Source organism: Monodelphis domestica, chromosome 6, assembly GCF_027887165.1.
Source record: "Monodelphis domestica isolate mMonDom1 chromosome 6, mMonDom1.pri, whole genome shotgun sequence".
NCBI classification, from domain to species: Eukaryota; Metazoa; Chordata; class Mammalia; order Didelphimorphia; family Didelphidae; genus Monodelphis; species Monodelphis domestica.
Window position 1 is genome coordinate 266290861 of NC_077232.1, and position 20745 is coordinate 266311605.

The 20745-nt window shown below is 35.9% G+C and overlaps 1 protein-coding gene across 1 annotated transcript; it reads right to left on the minus strand.

Annotated features, from left to right (window-relative positions):
* Positions 1–1055: 1055 nt before the first annotated feature.
* Positions 1056–20008, minus strand: MEPE (matrix extracellular phosphoglycoprotein). Its single transcript, XM_007495919.2, has 3 exons — positions 19911–20008; positions 16275–16340; positions 1056–2814 (listed from the first exon to the last, which is right to left on the minus strand). The coding sequence occupies exons 2-3, from the start codon at positions 16326–16328 to the stop codon at positions 1366–1368; spliced, it is 1503 nt and encodes a 500-aa protein (XP_007495981.2). The 5' UTR covers positions 16329–16340; positions 19911–20008; the 3' UTR covers positions 1056–1365.
* Between the last annotated feature and the right edge of the window lie 737 nt (positions 20009–20745).

Consider the following 20745-nt stretch of genomic DNA (forward strand, 5'->3'; position numbering starts at 1 on the left):
TTGTTTTCCCCACTAGGTTGAGAGCTCTTTAAGAGCCTGCATTGTTTTTTATCTTTCTATCTCCAGTGCTCAAGTATGACACCCAGTAGGCATTTAATAAATATGAGGTAACTAACTGGCTGACTGCAATGGAAGCTTTCTTGTGGTTCTTTTAAATGGTCCATGAGATTATTGTCAGAGGATCTACCAAGCCCAATAATTTTGATCTTCATTTAGCTCCAGCAACATGTGTAGAACTGAATTTTGTTGTTTGTTTCAACCAGACTTCCAGTCCCTGAAAGCTGCAAGACAGTCTCAGCCTTCTGTCTCATTAAGTGACTCAGAGTCATAAATAAGGCAGCTTCTGTAGACGGAATAAATAAGTATGTCTCCCACAAATATGTATTATTACCTTTCAAATGTTACAAAAGATGCCATTGTAATGAATCAAATTCATATTCATTTAAAATTTTAAAAAGATAAATGGTTGCGCTTTTTCTCTTATTTTCATCGTATGACAAGAGCAACACCATTTCCCTTTATGCATAGACTTACATGATGTCTTTTATGCCAATTCTTACTTATAGAAGACATTAATCTAAAATACTGATTTTGTTTCTTGCCCATTCCTGCTCTTCTTCTCTCTTCTTTAATGGCAATCAAAGACAAGGTGTACATGTTTAGTTTTTAATTTAGGGCATTTATCTCTATGTCTTGAAGGAAGTGGGGTTTCATTGGGAAGAAGAAGAAAACATAAGAAATTGTACAAAGAAATGGTCACAAAAGTGGGATAATCATAAAAGTAGAGGAAGAAAAGGTTGCTTTTATTGGAGGCAGAGGGAAAAGAAAACCAGGCCAAATTATAATTCAACTGATTGGTTTTTTTATTTGATTCCTAGCCTAAATAATGTCGTGACTTCTGTTTACAGCATAAATAGAAGGAATTATATATATATATATATATATATGATATGTGTGTATATGTGTATACATATAAATATATGAAGAACAATAGTCATTCTTGATCGCTGAGAGACTACCACTACTATATGAAGAACTACTACAGACAGCAGGTATCTGTATAAAGTATTTAATTTTAGTAGATTATAATATAAAGATTATTATTTTAAACATTTTCACCTCATAAGACATAGGTAAAACAAGAAAATAAAATGAAACATTACCTATTCAAATATATATCTTACAATGGACTTTGTCCTTTAAAGAACTAAAAATCAAACCATAGTCAACTTTGAAAATATTCTATTCCTGGAGCCTATAATAATAGTGTTGGAAATTACCCTGAGAAGACCTAGTATCCTATTCAAACAATTAATCACGATCTTCACTGTCAGATGGCTCTAATCTCACTAATCTAATTAATGACTAATTAGCACTACCTCCAAAATATTCCATGGATTGGTCACTATCACTATCACTTGAGTGGTCACTGGAAGTTGAATCACTGCTGTCATTTCTTTTAGGAGACTTAAACTTCTTCTTTGAATGGACATTTTTAGAACCCCAAAACCTTTTCCTTCCATTTACTTGGTGACTCTTGGTAGAGCTGAATTTTCTACGTGTTGCATAATGTTTTTTTCTTATGTCATTTGCTCCCTTTGAAGGGTAGGTATGACTATAAGAAGGAATAAATAGGCTTTGACCTTTTCCTTCACTTAAACTTTTTTCCTTATCATTTTTGGTCTTTTGGTCTCTCTTAGAACTTCCTATACCTGCCTTAGTCTTATCTTTGCCATATTTAGAAATTTCATTGTAATCAGTACCTTCAATTATAGCAATACTGCTTTTATTAGCATGTTGGCCAATAATTCTTTGCTTTTCCAAGGATTGTTGAGAGTGATGAAATCCTCCTGACCCTTGATGGGCATTTACAGTGTTGGCATCAAAATCATTTCCTTCTTTTCCAGGAAGTTTCCTATAATTTGTACTTCCTTTAATGTAATTACTGCCTCCTAAAATTTTATTATCAATGTTTTTCTCTTCTCTTTGTGTTTTACTGACATCATTTCCAATAATATCTCTAGTGGAATTTCCACCATTGGAATTCAGATCATGTTCTTCTTTCTCTGGGATTTCATTATTGTCTTCCTTTCCTATGAGAAATTTAGAGTTGTTTTTAATTGCATTAGTTTTGTCTGGATCTGGAACATTTGTGTAACCACTTGTGGTTTCTCTGTCAGGATCAACCATTCCTCCACCAGAAAAAGAAAAGTCATTGTCTTCTTCCTCTTGACCACTACCTTCAAAATCATATGGAAACTTTATGTGTTTTGGGGACAGTTTTGAGTATTCAGTGGCATATTGGCCAAGGCTATTAGCTCTGTGGTCTCCTGGAATATTTTGGTTTTGGATGCCTCTTTGATGATTAGTAATGTCCTCATCTCTTTTGCCTTGAGTTTCAGAAAACTGAGCTCCCTCAGGCTTATTGTGTGTGGAATTCTCAGTGTTATTATCTTCTTCACCTTTCTCAATTAACCATAATCTTTTAGCACTTACATATTTTCTATCATGTTGGACATTTTTGTTAATGAGAATGATGCCACGTACTTCTTGGTTAGGTAGCTCCTTGCTAACACTCCTCCCATGGCCAGTATTGGCATTTCCATTGGACCCCATATAAATGGTAACCTCAAAGTCATGGTGGGAGGTCTTGCTAGTTTGAGTACCTTCATCTTTATTCAGTATTTTTTTGCCAGCAGAAATGTCTTGGGATTTCTCACTTTCCTGGATGGCATTTCCTTTAGGAGATATCTCTTGCTTATTTTCCTTGTTGAAGTGGTAAACTGGAACACTGCCTTTGTTGCCTTCTTTATGCTAAATTGAATTTGTAAAAATAAGAAATTATTCTGCATTAAATTTGGAAATGTGTCAAATATTAGACTATATAAATTAGTAACTATATGATTAATAACATGAATTATGTAATTAAACAAATGTTTATCAAGTATTTATTATATTTATAATACTGAGGTATTTGCCAGGATGATGGAGAGGAGGACGGGAAGCAATACAAAGTCTCTGTTTTGGGACTTTAGGAGTTTATAATCATTGAATAGATAAGACTCATATTGTCTATGAAAAGTGAAAAATATGGGTTAAGCAACAATAAATCAGATATCAGAGTATATGACTAAATGCTAAATGAGTGACAAGTTTATTGCTGTAAGACTTCTGAGAAAAGTGAGTTTGCTGAGATCTAGGCTGGTCAAGGAACAAAGGGGGTGAGATTTCTACCTGAGAAACTAAACCTTGAAGGATGAGCAATCTTTAAATAATAAATACAATTTCATAAATTTAGAACTGGAACTAAATTCAGAATTTATCTAGTATAATTCCCTAGTTTTATAGATAAAGGAACTAAAGCCTAAAATTAGATTATTGTAATAACCTTCTAATTAATCTCCCTCTTTCCAATATATTCTCTACTAAGTTGTCAAAGTAATTTTTTGAAAGTGTGGGTTTGTCTACATGTCATTTCTTTACTCAATGAACTTTTATTGTTTGTATATTTAAGTCATATCTGACTCTTTGTAACTGCATTTGGGGCTTTCTTGGCAAAGATACTGAAGTGGTTTGTCATATCCTTGATAATTGACTGTAGACAAATGACTTGACTAAGATCACATAAGTAATAAATTGCAAAGCCAGGGCTTGAATTCAGGTCTTCTGGCTCCAAAGCAAATGAGATTTTACACCGTACTAAAGGAGATAAATATAAAAACTTTATGAGCAAAAAATCAGTAGCTCAAAAGGAGTCAAATTCCCCCCAAATTTAAAAATAATGCCTCAAATACAATTTTAGAGTGGCAAAACCAACAAAAAGTTAGAGTGAGATCTTTTTGTGCCCAAAACTTAAAAGATAGACAAGAAAAGTTTGTAACACTGAGAGGAAGGTCTGGAGGAGATCTTTCAGATTCCCACAACATGGCAACAGCAACACCAGCCACTGCAAAGGTAACAGCAGCAGTTTTGGGAACTCTTAGTCCAAAAATGTTGGGCGGTGGGGGGGAGGGAGGTCAGACAACTACTCAGAATGAGATTACAGCAATCCCTTTGCTGACACTGGATACAGCTGATGCTGAATGGCAATTTTATTGCTCATGGGTAGTTCTGGGTTGATCTTCTAAGATCAAAGAGAGCTCAAAAGGTCAGTCACAAGGAAACTCGGGCTTTGGCCACAGAACCAAAGCAGAAAAGTACACTAGCACATGTAGCTTGGTGCCTTGGTAAAAACCAGAACATTCAAAAGAAGAGCAGTTATGATACTTCTCCTATGATTACAAGACCCTGGAAGGACTAAAAACTTGCAGACCACTAGAAGTATATCTGAAAATATGGTACAAAAAATCCTGAAATTTGCCGAGTGACCTAGTTGAGTGGAGTCAAACTTTAATAGAAAGTTCAAAGTTAAGAAATGGACTGGGAAAATGAACGAACAACAACAAAAATAATTTGCCACTATGGTGGCAGGGAAGACAAAGATATAAACTCAGAAGCAGACAGCAATGCCAAGATAGTTATTTTTAAAAATCTCAAAGAAATGGGGCAGATGAGTAGCTCAGTGGATTGAGAGTCAGGGCTAGAGACAAGAGGTCCTAGGTTCAAATCTGGCCTCAGACACTTCCTAGCTATGTGATCCTGGGCAAGTCACTTAACCCCCATTGCCTAGCCCTTACCACTCTTCTGCCTTGGAACAAATACACAGTATTGATTTCAAGATGGAAGATAAGGGTTTAAAAAAATCTCAAAGAAAATGTCAATTAGCTATATGCCCAACAAGAATTCTCAGATAAGTTAAAGAAAGAGAAAGAGTGGTAGAGGAAAATCTGGGAAAAGAAATGAGTGATGCAAGAGTGATGCAGTTCTGAAGAGAATTAACAGCTTGGTAAAAGAGAAACAAAAAAAAATATCAAAGGAGATAATAGCTTAAAAAACAGAACTGGCCTAATGGTAAAAGAAGCACAAAAATTCACATAAGAAAACAATTTTTTAGGAAGCAGAAAAGGTTAAATGGAAAAGGAGATACAAAAGCTCTGTGAAGAAAATAATTCCTAAAAAATTGAAGTTGAGAAAATGGAAGGTAATGATTCCATGAGACATTAAAAAACAACAAAACAGTCAAAAGAATGAAAAAGAAAATAGAAGAAAATTTGAGCTATCTCATTGGAAGAATAAGTTTCCTAGAAAATAGATCCTGGAGTGAACAATCTGAAAGCCATGATGTAAAAAAGGAACCTAAACATAATATTTTAAGAAATTATTAAAGAAAAGAGAAAAGATATTAATAATAAAAGGGAGAATGGATTAAAAAGGGCAATGGTTAGATACAAAATACTTTTGAGGAGTGACTGGATACAAGACAGAGAGAAGAGAAGAAACAGAAGATAAATGAGATGAAGGAATATACTCAGTAGTCATATCTGTGAATGTGAAAGGGATCAGCTCAACCATAAGGTGCAAGTAGATATCAGAATAGATCAGAAACAAGAATCTAAGAGACCAGCTTGTAAAAGAAAGACACACAGAGGTGGATAAGAATGCTAAAGAGCTGAAGTAAAAAGTCTGGGGTAGTAATCATGAACTTGGATAAAGTAAAAGCAAAATTAGATCTAATTAAATGAGATAATTAGGGAAACAATATTTTGCTAACAGTTACCATAGACAATGAAGTAATATAAATACAATTTATAGCAAGTTTCTCTGATAAAGTCCTTAGTTTTCAAATATAAATTGAATATGGAACTGAGTCAAATGTATAAAAATAAGAATTATTTCCCAATTGATAACTAGTTAAAGGATATAAACAGGCAATTTTTAGAAGACCAAATCAAGGCTATCTATAACCATATGAAAAATGTTCTAAATCATTATTGATTAATTAAAGGCATTAAAATGCCTTTAATAACTTTGAGGCACTACCTTACACCTATTAGAAAAGACAAATACTAAAAGGAATAAGGGGGAAATATGCACACTAATAAACTGTGCAGCTATGAACTGGTTCAACCATTCTAGAAAGCAATTTATAACTATACCCAAAGGGCTATAAAACTGTGCATGTCTTTTGACCCAGCACTACCTCTCCTAGGTCTGTACCCCCAAAGAGATCAAAGGAAAAGAACCTCTATGTACAAAAATATTTGTATAAGTATTAGAAGCTGAAGGGATGCTCATCAGTTGAGGAGTAGATGAGCAAGTTGTGGCATATGAAAATCATGGACTACTACTGTGCTATCAGAAATGATTTGGGGACATTTTCAAACTAAAAGAAAAAAGAAGGAAAAAAAGAAATGATGGGGGCAATGGTTTCAGAAAGCCATGGCAAGATTTATATGAGCTGATAGGAAGTGAAATGAAAAGAACCAGGAGGTCATTGTGCACAGTAACAACAATGTTGTAATGATGATCAACTGTGAAAAACTTGGCTACTCTGATCAATATGATGATGATTTAAGATAATTCCAAAGTACTCATGATTTAAAAATGTTATATATCTCCAGAGAGAGAATTGATGAGCTCTGTATGAAAATCAAAATATAACTTTTTCTTTTTCTTGTTTTTTAGAATACATAGCTTATATGGAAATATGTTCTATGTTATTTCATGAGTTTAATTGACATCTTATTACTTACCTTCTCAGTGGGTAGGGGAAGGTATAGGAAAGAGAGAATGTGAACTAAAAGGATTTTTTTTAATGTTACAAATAAGCATTCATTTTTTAAATTAAAAAAATTCTTAGTGCTGTCCAAAAGTGGAATGGCCTGTTGCAAAGGGTTGTGATTCTCTTTTTTAATTGAACTCTTCACGTTGAGCCTGAAGAATCATTTGTGGAGATATTGAGTCTCTGGAGGGGTAAAGATAGGGGTCCAGAATGAGTAAGACAAGATAGCCAGCATGTAGTGAGACGAAGAGAAAGTGAGCCAAAGGAGAGCATCAAAAACTCAATTTAGCTAAGTATCTTCAGAAAATTATGACAAAATTAGCAAAAATGCGAAGGTCAGAAAGAGAAGCTGTTCTGGGAAGAGATAAAAATTTCAATTTGAGTCAAATTGAATATGAAGGGAAATGGAACAATCTACTGCTATTTTGCCACTGATCATTTACATTCATTTATTCTGAAGTTATTTACATTTATTAATTTACCAAGTGTCTGCTATGTGGATTTTTAATTCTTAGCAGATCATTAGCCAATAGGGGTACAAAGAGGGGTGAAATGAATGTAATGGTTATGATTTTGATGATGACACCCATTTCTTTGAACAACATGCCAACCTTTACACATAAGCAGAATGGGTAGATATCTATATTGTCAATTGAGGACAGCAAAAAGTGTCTTTGATCCTCCCCTACTCCCCAAAAGGGGAAAGGAAGAAAATAAGCATTTATTAAGTATCAGAAAGTGGGTACTATGCGGTTCATAAATATCTCATTTGAGATCTTTTTTTAACTCTAATAAATCATACACTTATTTTTTGGTTAAAGTATTCAGTCTAAGGAAAGTCACTGTTCTAACTCCCATGTTACCAGACTCATTTTTATCAAATTCCCAAATGAGGGCTCTGACCGAATTGGACACAGGATAATTGTTAATGAGTGGAGAAAGTCTGGATCATAGGATGTCCCAGAAGAATGGGAAATCGGGTGCAGAATAATGATTCTGAAGCCCTAGATAAAATTCTCCAGAGAGCACCATAGTCCTGAATTAAGAAGGGCACTTATTATGAACTGCTGACTTCTGAAGGTTTTTTTTTGCCTTGGGCTCAACCTGAGGTCTGAAGTCATAAGACAGAAAATGAGTTTGGTGATTTATTTTGCCTTTAATGAGTTTAACTTTTCCTCTCAATAAATGTAAAGACACACTCACAGAAAGCACACGTGATGGTATGATTGTCAGCTCCTGTTAAGTAACAATAATATAGTTCTGACTTTGTTAAGTGTTGGTAGCAGATATGACCTCCAGATGGAGGATGCTAGAAAGACCCATGAATTTTTTTGTTTCTACCTTCACAGTCTACCAAAACCTGTTTATGTTTGTAGGTTTGGAAAGTGTCCGTATGGCCCTTTCCACCAACCTACATGACTATGGGTGCCATTTTCATAAGTCTCCATGAAAACAGTTCCACAGTTATTGGAAGGAGGGGAAGGGTGTTACAAGAATAAGTTTAATTGCTTTGATAAAAAAGTAGGACTAGGCTTCTCAGCTTGGCATAACTTAGGCAATTTTCTTTTAAGCCAGTATTTTATGATTGAATTGTCTCACTATTATTCTATTAATTGTTTTTCAACATTAAAATAATCAGTTGTGCTGTGTGGAGTAATAAACATTTATGTGCTTTTAAACAACTGACCAATATATGTGGATCCTTTAATAAGAAAGATAAGCAATAACAAAGTCTTATGAACATATATACTTATTATTATATTATAAACATAAAATAATTTATGCAGTAAGCTATCATTTTACCCTCATTTCTCCTCCAATGAATTACATGTACATATACAAGTATATATATATATATATGTATGTATGTATGTATGTATTAAGCCCTTACCTTCCATCTTAGAATCAATACTTTGTATTATTTCCAAAGCAGAAGAGTAGTAAAGGCTAAAGTGACTTGCCCGGGGTTATATAGCTAGGAAGTGTCTGAGGTTAGATTTGAATCCAGGACCTCCTGTCTCTAGTTCTGGCTCTCAATCTACTGACTTGACCTCAAATTAAATGAACATTTCAGTATTTGGAATCTTACTGTATCATTTTCTAACCAGTATCAGTGTCTTTGCTGACCATTTTCATGATCCTGTACTCTAATGGAAAATAAGCCCCATCAATCCTATATTTCTCCAGTAAATATGCTTTATCCCAAACCAGAAGGTTTTCTGTTGAAATAAACAGTTCCCAATTAAAGAAACCAAGGCTCAGGGTCAGCACTGTTATCCTTAGAGTCTACCCTTTTTGGGGTGACAACATTCCTATAAAGATACAGGAGCTAAGATGGGAAAGTAAGAGAAACTTAGCTTGCACAAACCCTCCAAACATACAAAAATAGAAAATAGATGTTTAAAAACAAAGAAAAGCAGGAGGGATACATTTCACTGGGGCAAGAAGGGAAAGTAGCCCAGGGAGTGTGGCATGGGGGGAGGGGAGCAGCAGAACCTGGACCAGCCCTACTGCTGCCATACAGCCTGAAGCAATGAGTCTATATAGAGTAGGGGAGCACTGCAAGGCTTACCATAGTGTTTTCCTGTGGCAAGAGGCAACAAAGAGGCAAAGTGAGAGAACAGCTCAGCACAAAAGATAGTAGGGAATGGAATCCAGATGAACAAAATAACCAAAAGCCTCTCCATAAGAAACCAGCCGGACCACCCCGTCAGTGCACACTGAGATACTCAAACACAACTGGGACTTCCAGAAGCATTGGAGAAGTTATACTATAAGCTTAGAATAGTGCCTTTTACCCTAGGAACAGGGAAGAATTTCAACATATAGACAAGATAATAAGGAGTGAAAATAATAACTAGAAAAATGAGCAAGAGACAAAGGAAAAAACCTAACCTTAGAAAGTTACTTTAATGACAAAAAAGATCAAAATATAAAATCAGAAGAGGACAACAATAGCAAAAAGGAAACATGAAACCTCTAAAGAAAGTGAGAAGGAATATCAGGCCCCAAAAGAATATTTGGAAGAATTTGAAAAGAAGTAGAAAAAAAATCAAACAATAAAAAATAAAAGAAAGAATCAATGACTCAAGAAACTAGAAAGGGTCAAATGGAAATGGAGGGCCTCCCAAAATACTGAAGAAAACAATTTCCTAAAGACTAGAATGAGCCAAATGGAAAAAGAAACAGAAAAGTTCAAGGAAAAAAATATTGGTTCAATTAGTCTCATGGTTTTGATGCCCCTGTGAACTGGAAAAACTCTTCCTCTCTCCTCTTTGCTAATTGTTTCCATGGTGTCAATCACAAGAATAATAGTATAACCATACAGTTTCTTTACTCAAAACCATGGAAGAAAAAGAATAAAATCTAATTAATTAAATCATGTAGACTGATCTACTTTCAGAACAAGGTCCTCAAACTCTGTGAATAAGCCTTAGAGAAACCTTTTTTTTTCCTGGTTTCCTGCTTCTTTTTTTTTTTAATTTTATAAATTTATTTAATTTTGAATATTTTTCCATGGTTACAAGATTCATGTTCTTCTCCTCCCTCACTACCCCCTCCCAGAGCCAATGAGCAATTCCACTGGGTTTTACGTGTATCATTGTTCAAAACCTATTTCCATATTATTAATATTTGTAATAGAATGATTATTTAAAGACTACATCCCCAATCATATCCTCATTGAACCATGTGATCAATGATATGTTTTTTGTCTGCATTTCTACTCCCACAGTTCTTTCTCTGGATGTGGATAGCATTCTTTCCCATAAGTCCTTCAGAATTGTCCTGGATCATTGCATTTCTTCTAGTAGAAAAGTCTATTACATTCAATTGTGCCATAATGTAACAGTCTCTGTGTTCAATGTTTTCCTGGTTCTGATCCTTTTGCTCTGCATCAGTTCCTGGAGGTCTTTCTAGTTCACCTGGAATTCCTCCAGTTCATCATTCCTTTCAGCACAATAGCATTCATTCCATCACCATCAGATACCACAATTTGTTCAGCCATTGCCCAATCAATGTACACCCCCTCATTTTCCAGTTTTTTGCTGCTACAAAGAGTGCAGCTATAAATATTTTTGTACATGTATTTTTCCCTATCATCTCTTTGGGATACAAACACGTCAGTGGTATGGCTGGATCAAAGGGCAGGCAATTTTTAAAAGCCCTTTGAGCATAGTTCCAAAATGCCTTCTTGAATGGTTGGATGAATTCACAATTCCACCAGCAATACATTAGTGTCCCAATTTTGCCACATCCCTCCAATACTTTTTACTTAACTTTGCTGTCATATTGGCCAATTTGCTAGGTGTGAGGTCATACCTCAGTGTTGCTTTTATTTGCATTTCTCTAATTATGAGAGATTTAGAATACTTTTCATGTGTTTATTGATAGTTTTTATTTCTTTATCTGAAAACTGCCTATTCAAGTCCCTTGACTATCAATTGGGGAATGGCTTGGGGTTTTTTTTTTTTTTTTTACAAATGATTTAGCTTCTAATAATTTTGAGAAATTAGACCTTTGTCAGAGGTTTTGTTATAAAGTTTTTTTTCTCAATTGTTTCCCTTCTAATTTTGGTTGCATTTGGTTTTGTTTGTACAAAACCTTTTTAATTTAATGTAACCAAAATTATTCATTTTTCCTGCTTCTTCCAATCACCCCTTTGACCCAATGAAGTTAGTAATGACCTTGAAGGTAAAATTTTATTGTACCACAATATTATTGTCTTTTTATTACAGCTACAAGGCCTGATGCAAACTCTATTCATACCAATTGCCAATTTTCTTATATTCTTGGTAGGGGGGAAGGGAGGGGAAGTTTGATTTGTACCAAAATAAGGATCCCCTCCACTCTCAAAGGGTTATCTAGACATTGCTTTAAGACTTTCATTGCTACATGGAAAGCTAAAACTATAGCATTCTAGAACCCAAAGTGAGTAGAAGGAAATGTGAGGAGGGGGTGTTGGGAAGAGGTTACTCATTGTCTCTCTAGCTATGAATAGAGATTTCCTGATTCCTTGCCAATGTCAGAGTAACTCCCAATAGTCTGAGGAAAAGGGTTCTAGAAAGAGGAAGGCTGCTCAGGTGGGGTTGAGGAAAGGTTCCAAGAAGGATGAAAAGAGATGCTCATCTCACAAGACTTCTAAGATTATAAGGCTGGCACATTTATCAACCTTGGCTACTTCTCTGTAATCTCTTTCTTTCTTCTTCTTGGGTGCCAGGATTTGACCTGCCTGATTCTTTCTATCATCTTCCAGTTCCATGAAGCTTTCTCTCCTTCCCTAGACTCCGGAAGGAAAGAAGGCAGCTGAACAGATTTCCTTGTATTCTCCTGTCACTGAATATGCACATTGCCCCTTAAAGTTTTCTGAGAAATTCTGCCTTTAGCAGAATTTTTTAAAAGTAATTTTTAAAAGTAATTAAAAAAATGCTTTCTAGGACTTGCTTAATCTTTTCTCTTTTTTTACAAGACAAAACCCAAACTTAATATAGATGCCAATGGTATATTTTGGAGTAGACAAATGCTTGAAGTATGATATGTTTGATAGCCTTCTAAGGACATCCAGGACCAGCCATTATGGTATCTTAACAAGAAGTGAAGTGAACAGCATTAAAAAAATCTCTAATTAATTTTGCAACTCATGACTGGAAAGAGTACAGGAAATGCTCAGGAAAATTCAGGAGGAGTAAATAGTTGCCGAAGTGACCAATAGACATTATTAATAACAAATATCAACCAATAATTTTCAATTTTAACTTATTTTGCCAAATAGATCCTAACCTCAGATTTTGCTAAGCTACTACAAAAGTGAAGAGTTGGAAAATGTAAATTTAAGAAATTAAAAGTTGTGTAATCTTCTAAAGTAGATATTTTTCATATATGTGCCCTCTAAAATGTGGTCCTCCTGGGAGAATGTCTTTGTTCTATCTTTGCTATCAAGGATTTTACTGCAGGGACAAGAAGAGATTTAATGAGCCCATTTGGAGAAGAGACAGAAGTAGCCATGCTTCTATTTTTATCACTGATTTCTGTCACTTTAGACCCCTGGATTGTCCCTGAGGCAAGATGGGAAATGTAGTCAGGATGGAGAATTGTGGAGCAGCACTGAGGTCTGTAGCAACAGTCAGATGAGAAGAGAAAGGGTGGAAGAGAAGGAAATCCTCATGCTGCCAGGTGGGAAGGAACAAGGATTTCTGTGGCCACTTAAAACTAATAGCTGTTCTGCCAAAGGCCATTTGAGTGTTAGGAAGATGGGTAATTTGGACTTACACTGGGAATTATTTGCAATAAGGAAATAGAAATCCTCCATGCCTTTTTCATTTAGTCAAACACAGGGACTGCTTCAAGAACTTCTCGTTTCATCTAGGCAGGTTCTCCCTCTGTATAGACACTTGTTAGCAATCACTTAGTCACTGTGTTGAAAAAATCTATTGCTAGTTTTTATCATTTTCGCCAATCTAATAGGTATGAGAATGATAAAAGGACAAAATGACAAATATTGGAGGGCTTGTGGGAAAATGGGGACTTTAATACATTGTTGGTGGCACAAGCATTTTGTAGAGCAATCTGGAATTATGCTCAGAGTTATAAAACTATTATACTTTTTGACCCAGTGATGCCTCTGTTAGGTTTGCTTCCTAAGGTGATCAGGGGAAAAGGAAAAGAAACTATATGTTCTAAAATATTTATAGCTACCGTCCTTGTGGTGGCAAAGACATGGAAACTGAAGGGATGCTCATCAGTTGGGGAATGGTTAACCAAGTTGTGGCATATGATTGTGATGGGATAATACTGAACCATAAGAAATGATAAAAAGTTAATTTTGGGGAAAAAAAACATAAAAAAATTTACATGAAATCATGAAAAATCAAATGACCAAAACAAAAAGAGAACATTATAGGGGCAGTGAGATGGCTCATTAGTTGAAGAGCCAGACCTGGATATGGGAGGTCCTGAATTCAAACGTGACCTTAGACACTTCTAGCTATGTGACCTTAGTCAAGTCATTTAACCTCATTTGCCTAGCCCTTGTCCTTTTGTTGTTACTGTTACTGAGTTGTTACTGAGACAGAAAGGAAGCATTTTTTTTCTTTTTAAAATGAGGAATCTGTGTCCCTAGGCCCTTTAGTTTCTTGCCCAAGCATTAGTAACTTTTGGCAATACTTTTTGGGTCCTCCTGGACCCAGCATGTTTTTGTGCTTATATGAATCACTCTAAATGAGTACAATAATAGACATCTGTTTTGGTAAGCCTCTGTTAATATTTTAGATACATGACTCAGAAACACAATCGACTTCATTATTATCTTCTCAGAAAACAGCTGACTTAAGTATGTCTGAGCAGGGAGTCTTCCTCTCCTGACCCTTACAATGTGATTTCTCATCTACTAGTTTCTGTGACTCTTCTCCTTAGAAAACAAGCAGTTGTCTCCTCCTCAGAACTGCAGAAAGAGCCTCAAGTTTATTTGCTTGAAATCCCTTCCCATTCTTCCTCAATTCTCCTGATGCTAGGCTCGGCCCAAATTCTGGTGCTACCATTGCTGCAGTTTCTGAGTGTTCTTGACTTCAAATAACCATGAAATTCCCACATAACTGCCAGGGGATACAGTTGGAGCCCTAAGTATTGTATTGTACTTCCCCAAACTGTACCCTCCTGGCCAGATGTCCTGATGTCTCCCTCGGGGACCAAGAAGGGTTACTCACCTAAACCCTATATTTAGGTGCCCGTGGCAAAGGAATGGCAGCTCTTTGTATATCAAACTGAGAAGTCTGAAAAGGTCAACATCCCTTCAGACATTACCTAATTAGTTGGTCCTATGTCTACAGTGCGGGGAAAAAGGATGCTCCGGCCTGCTTCAGAAGAATTTGGTCATACCTGGCAGCTCAGTGGGATGATTCAGAGAGAAGAGTGAAAGTTGGAAGCAGACGTTATATAAAGGAAGCCCGAGTTCCTTGTCATTTAGTAAAAGGGATCTCAATCAAAAGTCAAGGTATGTAGTTTGACAAGGTCACTCCTTTTTTGAAGCCTCTTTCAATTTAAAGGTACATTTTCCCCCAATCGCTATGAAATTGGTATTATTCCAGAAAATCCAGGCTATATCCAACTAATGTTAATGTCTGCTGCTTCTGGACACAGGCAAAATTACTGTAAAGATGAGTGGGAAAGGCTGCAATACAATGGCAGCATGGATAGAACTTTATAGGCAGCAAACACATTCAATTGCTTTTCTTTGCCTTATATTCGAATACTCCTTTGGAATTTATGCAATTTTCAAGGACTTGAAAGATTAAAATGAAAACCTAGGCTTTTAGTAAATGCTAAAAAGTTACTTTTTGCATGAGAAACAAAAAGAAACCTTTGGGGGACAAAGACTGTTTGGCTTCTTGGTTGGTTGGTTGTATCTTTAGCATTTAGCATAGTTTGACAAATAGAATTTCCTTTGAGATTTTCTTCTGACACCTAGGGATTGTTTTTAGCCATGGGAGGTTTAAAGATTCTTTATACTGCTCTGGAATCGGCTCTTCTGAGCTCCTCTGCTATTTAAAAAGGCAGCTTAGTGACATGTTTTAGTTATGTGAAGCTAGTCCCCTAGGTAGTGCTACTAATCTTGTTATTAAGCAAAGATAACTACCTATATATTGCTATATACTTATAAACAATCAGCCACTTGTTGTTCAGTCATTTTAGTCATGTTGACACTTCATGACCCAGTTTGGGGTCTTCTTGGCAAAGATACAACAGTGGTTGGCCATTTCCTTCTCCAGTTCATGCTGCAGATGAGAAACTGAGGCAAACAGGGTTAAATGACTTGCCCAAGGTCATATAGCTAGTAAGCTATGTGCCAGGGTGGGCAGCTAGAAGTACCAGGCCTGGAGTCAGGAAGACTCATCTTCCCGAGTTCAAATCCAGCCTCAGACACTTACTAGCTATGTAATCTTGGTCAAGTCACTTAACCTTTTTTTTGCCTCAGTTTCCTCATCTATTGAATGAACTGGAGAAGGAAATGGCAAAGCACTCCAGTTTCTTTGCCAAGAAAACTCCAAACTGGGTCATGAAGTGTCAACATGACTAAAATGACTGAGCAACAAGTGGCTGATTGTTTATAAGTATATAGCAATATATATGTAGTTATCTTTGCTTATGATTGAAAAATAGCAAATGTGCCAAGGAACACTACAGGTCCTGAGGATACAAAGACATAGAAGAAACAAGGTCTCCACTGAAGTGGAGGGTGATACCATGTATACATGTAAGTATAAACAAAATAAATACAAGATAATTGTTTGGGGAAGGATAGTAGCAATTGGGGGGAATACAGAAAAGCTCCTTGTAGGAGGTGGCGCTTGAGCTGAATATTAAAGAAAAGTAGATATGCTAAGAAGTGGAAATGAGGAAGCTGTCCAGGAATGGGGTATCCCATAGGAGATGAAATGTTGTTTGTGAGAAGCAGAAAGAAAGGAGTTAGCTCAATTCAAGAGCATATGAATGTGAGTTATATCAGATTAGGCTTGAAAAGTAAGTTGTAGTCAGGTTGGGCTAAAATGACAACTTGAGGAGTTTGTATTGGCTTCTAGAAGGAATCAAGAGTCACTAACATTTCTTGTAGGGTACTTACTGGTGCTGACCTGACGAGACTTAGAAAACACAGGCTCAAAAGGATCACTTGCATCTTTGAGGATTTCTAATAAAAGACAGCAATTATTTGCTTTGTTAATGATTAGCCACAACAACCAGATTTTTTAAAGTTAAAAATACAAGTTACAGTGTCCTATTTCAAATGTCATGGCTTTCTTTTTTCATTATTAATCACCATGTCATCACTTTGCCAATATTCCCTTTAATCATAACAAGTTTTGGCAATTTAGGATTATTACTAAAAAAGAAAAATAAAGAAACAATACATGGAAAAGAAACAATTGTGGTTTAATCACTCAAATGATAAAAGTGTTTCATAGTGTACACTATTAAATGCTAATGTTTCTTTGCTGTTTTTCACACTGATTTCCCATCTCTGTGCCCAAGCGTAGACCTTCCCCCCCAAATCCAGAATCCTTTCCTCCTCATCTTATCTTGATGGAATCCCTGGCTTCATTCAAAATTCAGGACTGCTTGAGTCCTCCCAGTTACTAATGCCTTCCTCTCTCTCTTTCTCTCTCTCTCTCTCTCTCTCTCTCTCTCTTCTCTCTCTCTCTCTCTCTCTCTCTCTCTCTCTCTCTCTCTCTCTCTCTCTCTCTCTGTATAGGTTTTCTGTCTACCTATGTGTCTATATGGTTTCTCCAGATGAAATACAATCTCCCTGAGAGCCAGAGAATCCCTTCCTTCATTTTGTCTTTGTATCCCCAGCACTTAACTCAGAGCTAACATATAGTATGTGCTTAATACTTGTTTTCTGTTGTTGTTGTTGTTTTAAGCTCTTGGTCTTAGAATTGATACCAAGAATTGGTTTCAAACCTTCAAGTAAGGACTAGGGCTAGGCAGGTGGGTTAAGTAACTTGCCCAGGGTCACATAGATAGGAAGTATCTAAGGTCAGATTTGAACCCAGGACTCTTCTATCTCCCAGCCTGGCTCTCTATCTGGTGAGCCACCTAGCTGCCCCTGTCTGATCTATTATTAAACTCATTTCCTGATAGTAGACCTTGGGAGAACCAGAGAAAGTGAAGTATAGAGGCATCAAAAATTCATTCCAAGGGTCTATAATTTGTTTTGTTGAAAATTCAACCCATAATTACTTTTTGACATACTATTACAAAACTTCCAGTACAAATATAAAAGTTGATGTCTAGAAATAGAAATGTCATGCAGAAGTTCTCATATTTATAGTCTTGGGAAAGTAAGAATCATTTTATTATTAGTCTAGTTCCTAGAATCTGAAACAGGAGATCTTGGCCCTCTACTCCCTGTCTGGCCCAAACTATGCGCTTCCTCTTCATTCTCTCTACTTTTTCAGGTTCTTTGCTTCCTGTTGCCAATTGGGTATCTGTAGCTCTTGACATTCATCTTGGAATTCTGGACCCACAAAAAGGATTCTCTAAGCAGTGGTCTTCCCAGCTGTCCTGTCATATATCACTAAGCAACCCACCTCACCTTGAAAATCACTCCATCTGACATAATAGCCAGGAAAACTAACAATTCCTTATTTTGAGTTTGCAGATCCACTTCTGATTAAAGGCAGAACAAGACTGAAAATCACCTATTTCAGTGTACTTAATTCCAGGCTACTTAAATTCAAGCAGAAATGAAATGCAAAGTTATTGGAACAAATATGACCTTGATCAATTCTCTTAAATTCTCAACTTCAGTTTCCTTATCTTTTAAGAAATGAAGGGACTGGACTGGCTATCTAAATCTCTTTCTATAACCCTTAAACAAAATTTCTGGGCCTTTTCTTCATTGTAGAGAAACATTATATTTAGTATTCAATGAATTTATTTTGTATACACATACAATCTAGAAAAGGCAAAATAGAATAGAGAACCAGTCCCAGAGCCAGGAATAATGAATGACTCGGGGTCAAGTCCTTCCTCTGACATATGCTAACTGTGCATCCCTGGACAAGGCACTTGAATTGGTGATTCAGTGTTCAGGGGACTCTCTAAGGCTATAAATTGTAGCATAGTTGCCCTCTGCATGGTGGAGAGTTTCTTTTTTCACAATTTTTTAGTAATGAAATCACAGATCTGGGTGAGAGACAGCTATATCAAAAACATACTTACAAAATGACTAAGTAAATGACCCCCTGGGGAAAGCACAATTTATCACTTTTTAGCACAGTTATACTGAATTAATAGAGAGCTGATTTTGGATTCGGGTGCTTACGACACATCTTGGCTGTGTGACTTAAATTCTCTCTGTTTCAAGCAAGTCCCTAAGACTCCAAGTTACAGATAAGTTATAGAGTCTCCTGAAGAAGTCTCCACAATGTTATAATCATGTCCTTTAAAAGTTCATTCAAACTTTTTTGGTGTGTTAATAGCCCCAATAAGGTAAATATTCTGTGTTTCTGAATTTAACAGAAGTACAATGTGTTATTTGTTGATTATTGCTGGGCTAAATTAGATCAGTAGTAGTATATTAAGATAGTAATAAAGTTGTCATTACATTTAAATACTTAAAGTAATTATTAAATTATAATCATGTCATTATTAAATGTAAAAATAATCCATTATTAAAATGTTTAATCAAAATATTCTTGCATGTCATCTTTAAATGTTTTAAATAATTCCTTTAATGTAATAGATATTCCATTCATTCAAGGAAGTAAGATTATTTTTAAAGTCCTAGCTTTAAAATAGTCCTTCCTTCTGAATTCATAATTTTCCTAGAGCTCCTCTTCAGTAATCAGAGCACAATTTAACTTTTCCAGAACTTTATTGATGGAAATGATGGGAACCATGAAAACAAATGCCCAAAATCAAATTGCTAACTGCTACAGATGAACTCTGTTTATCAAAATAACCAAATGATTTTTTGTATCCCTGATTAGAGGGATACAACATAGATAACTGATATTTATTTCTATTTTGCTACCCTATTGTCAATCATGAGAGAGAAAACTTATTTCAACATCCAGTCACAGGAACATGAATTTAGAATTAGAAAGAACCTTAGAAATCATCTATTACTAATTTTACAGAAAAAGAAAACAAGACCCTGAATGTTTCAGAGGCTTGCTCAAGTTCACATAGATGGTGCCAGCTTAAAAGTAATGTATTGTAATGCTATATATTTCCCATTTTGTGACAAAATTGTACATAATATAAAACAGCAAACTGACTACCCCACACCTGAAGTTTCAATAGGGATATTCACACAGAAAAATAGTTACAATAGTCCTTGTCAGATCTCCTAAAACTCCTTTAGTAGGAAATGGTAAGATGTATGCATCCCTGTCTTTTGACAACTCAGTCATCCAGGTTTTATCACTCCACAGTGAATTGCCACTTGTACAAGAGGAAGAGCCCACAGCCCTCACAAACTCTTTGTATCCATACCCAGTAAGCATCTGCCCCAAACATTTTATAAATGTCATTTTCCCAGAAGCTGGAGGACGGGACAACATCCCCCTCATGCCAGGGGCTTGCTTTTATTTCATTCCTCTTGTTCTTTCATTTTAGTGAAATTTCAATCTGCATTTAACTTACACAATGAACATATATCTTTCTGGTACAGATGGTGTTACTATACAAATAAGCCAAATAGCTACTGTAAACAGCATTATTTGCTATTGAGGACATTAGTTGTCAAAATTACCTGATATCTTCAGTCTGTGCTCTTCAGTAGGCTCTGCAAACTTTGGGCATTTTGCTGAAATTTAAAGTTTGTTCTGGTCCTAAATAACCAATCAGCTTCAGTTGGCTTAGTCCCAGAGCAGGGATAGCTTATGGGATAGAGAAGGGTGAGTAAAGTAATTTTCATCTAAAAATGTGTTTTTGTGGTAGGAAGCAGTTATCAAATGTTCCAGCAAGCTGGATAAATAGAAAGTGTATAAATACTCCAGTTGAGAGGTTATATTGCCAGATAATTGGAAAGGATTTTAGGGGGTAGGATATTGTTCATACTATTAGAATCAGTCAACCACTAGATATTGGCAAAGAGAAAATAGTCGGTGAAACACACATATTAAGCACCTACTACATATGACATGGATTAGCAAATGAAGAATTGGCTTCATTTAAAAGATCTGCATTCCAGTTCTGTCACTGACATATTCCAGCTACTTGGCCTTAGCTTCTCTATATCTCACGCTATTGTAAACTGCAGATTATAAATTGCCAAGCAGATGCTGACCTGTACTGGTAGAGGAAATGTCCTCATTGGCTTTTTCTACATCAGTGTGTAGGATCTGATCCTACAGAACTGATCCCCAAAATGTAGAAGGTACTGTGCTGGGCTTTGGAAAGAGAAAAATGAAAAACAACATGGCCCCTGCCTATAAGGAGTTAAGTAGGGAAATAAAGTCACATATGAGTCAAGGGATTACATGAAAGGGATAAGTACAAGTGAAGTACTAAGGAGAATTGGGGAGTGGAGAAAACCTTCAGTCTAGAGATAGGAGAAAGAGGGAGTTAATTCAAGGAGTTCAAGG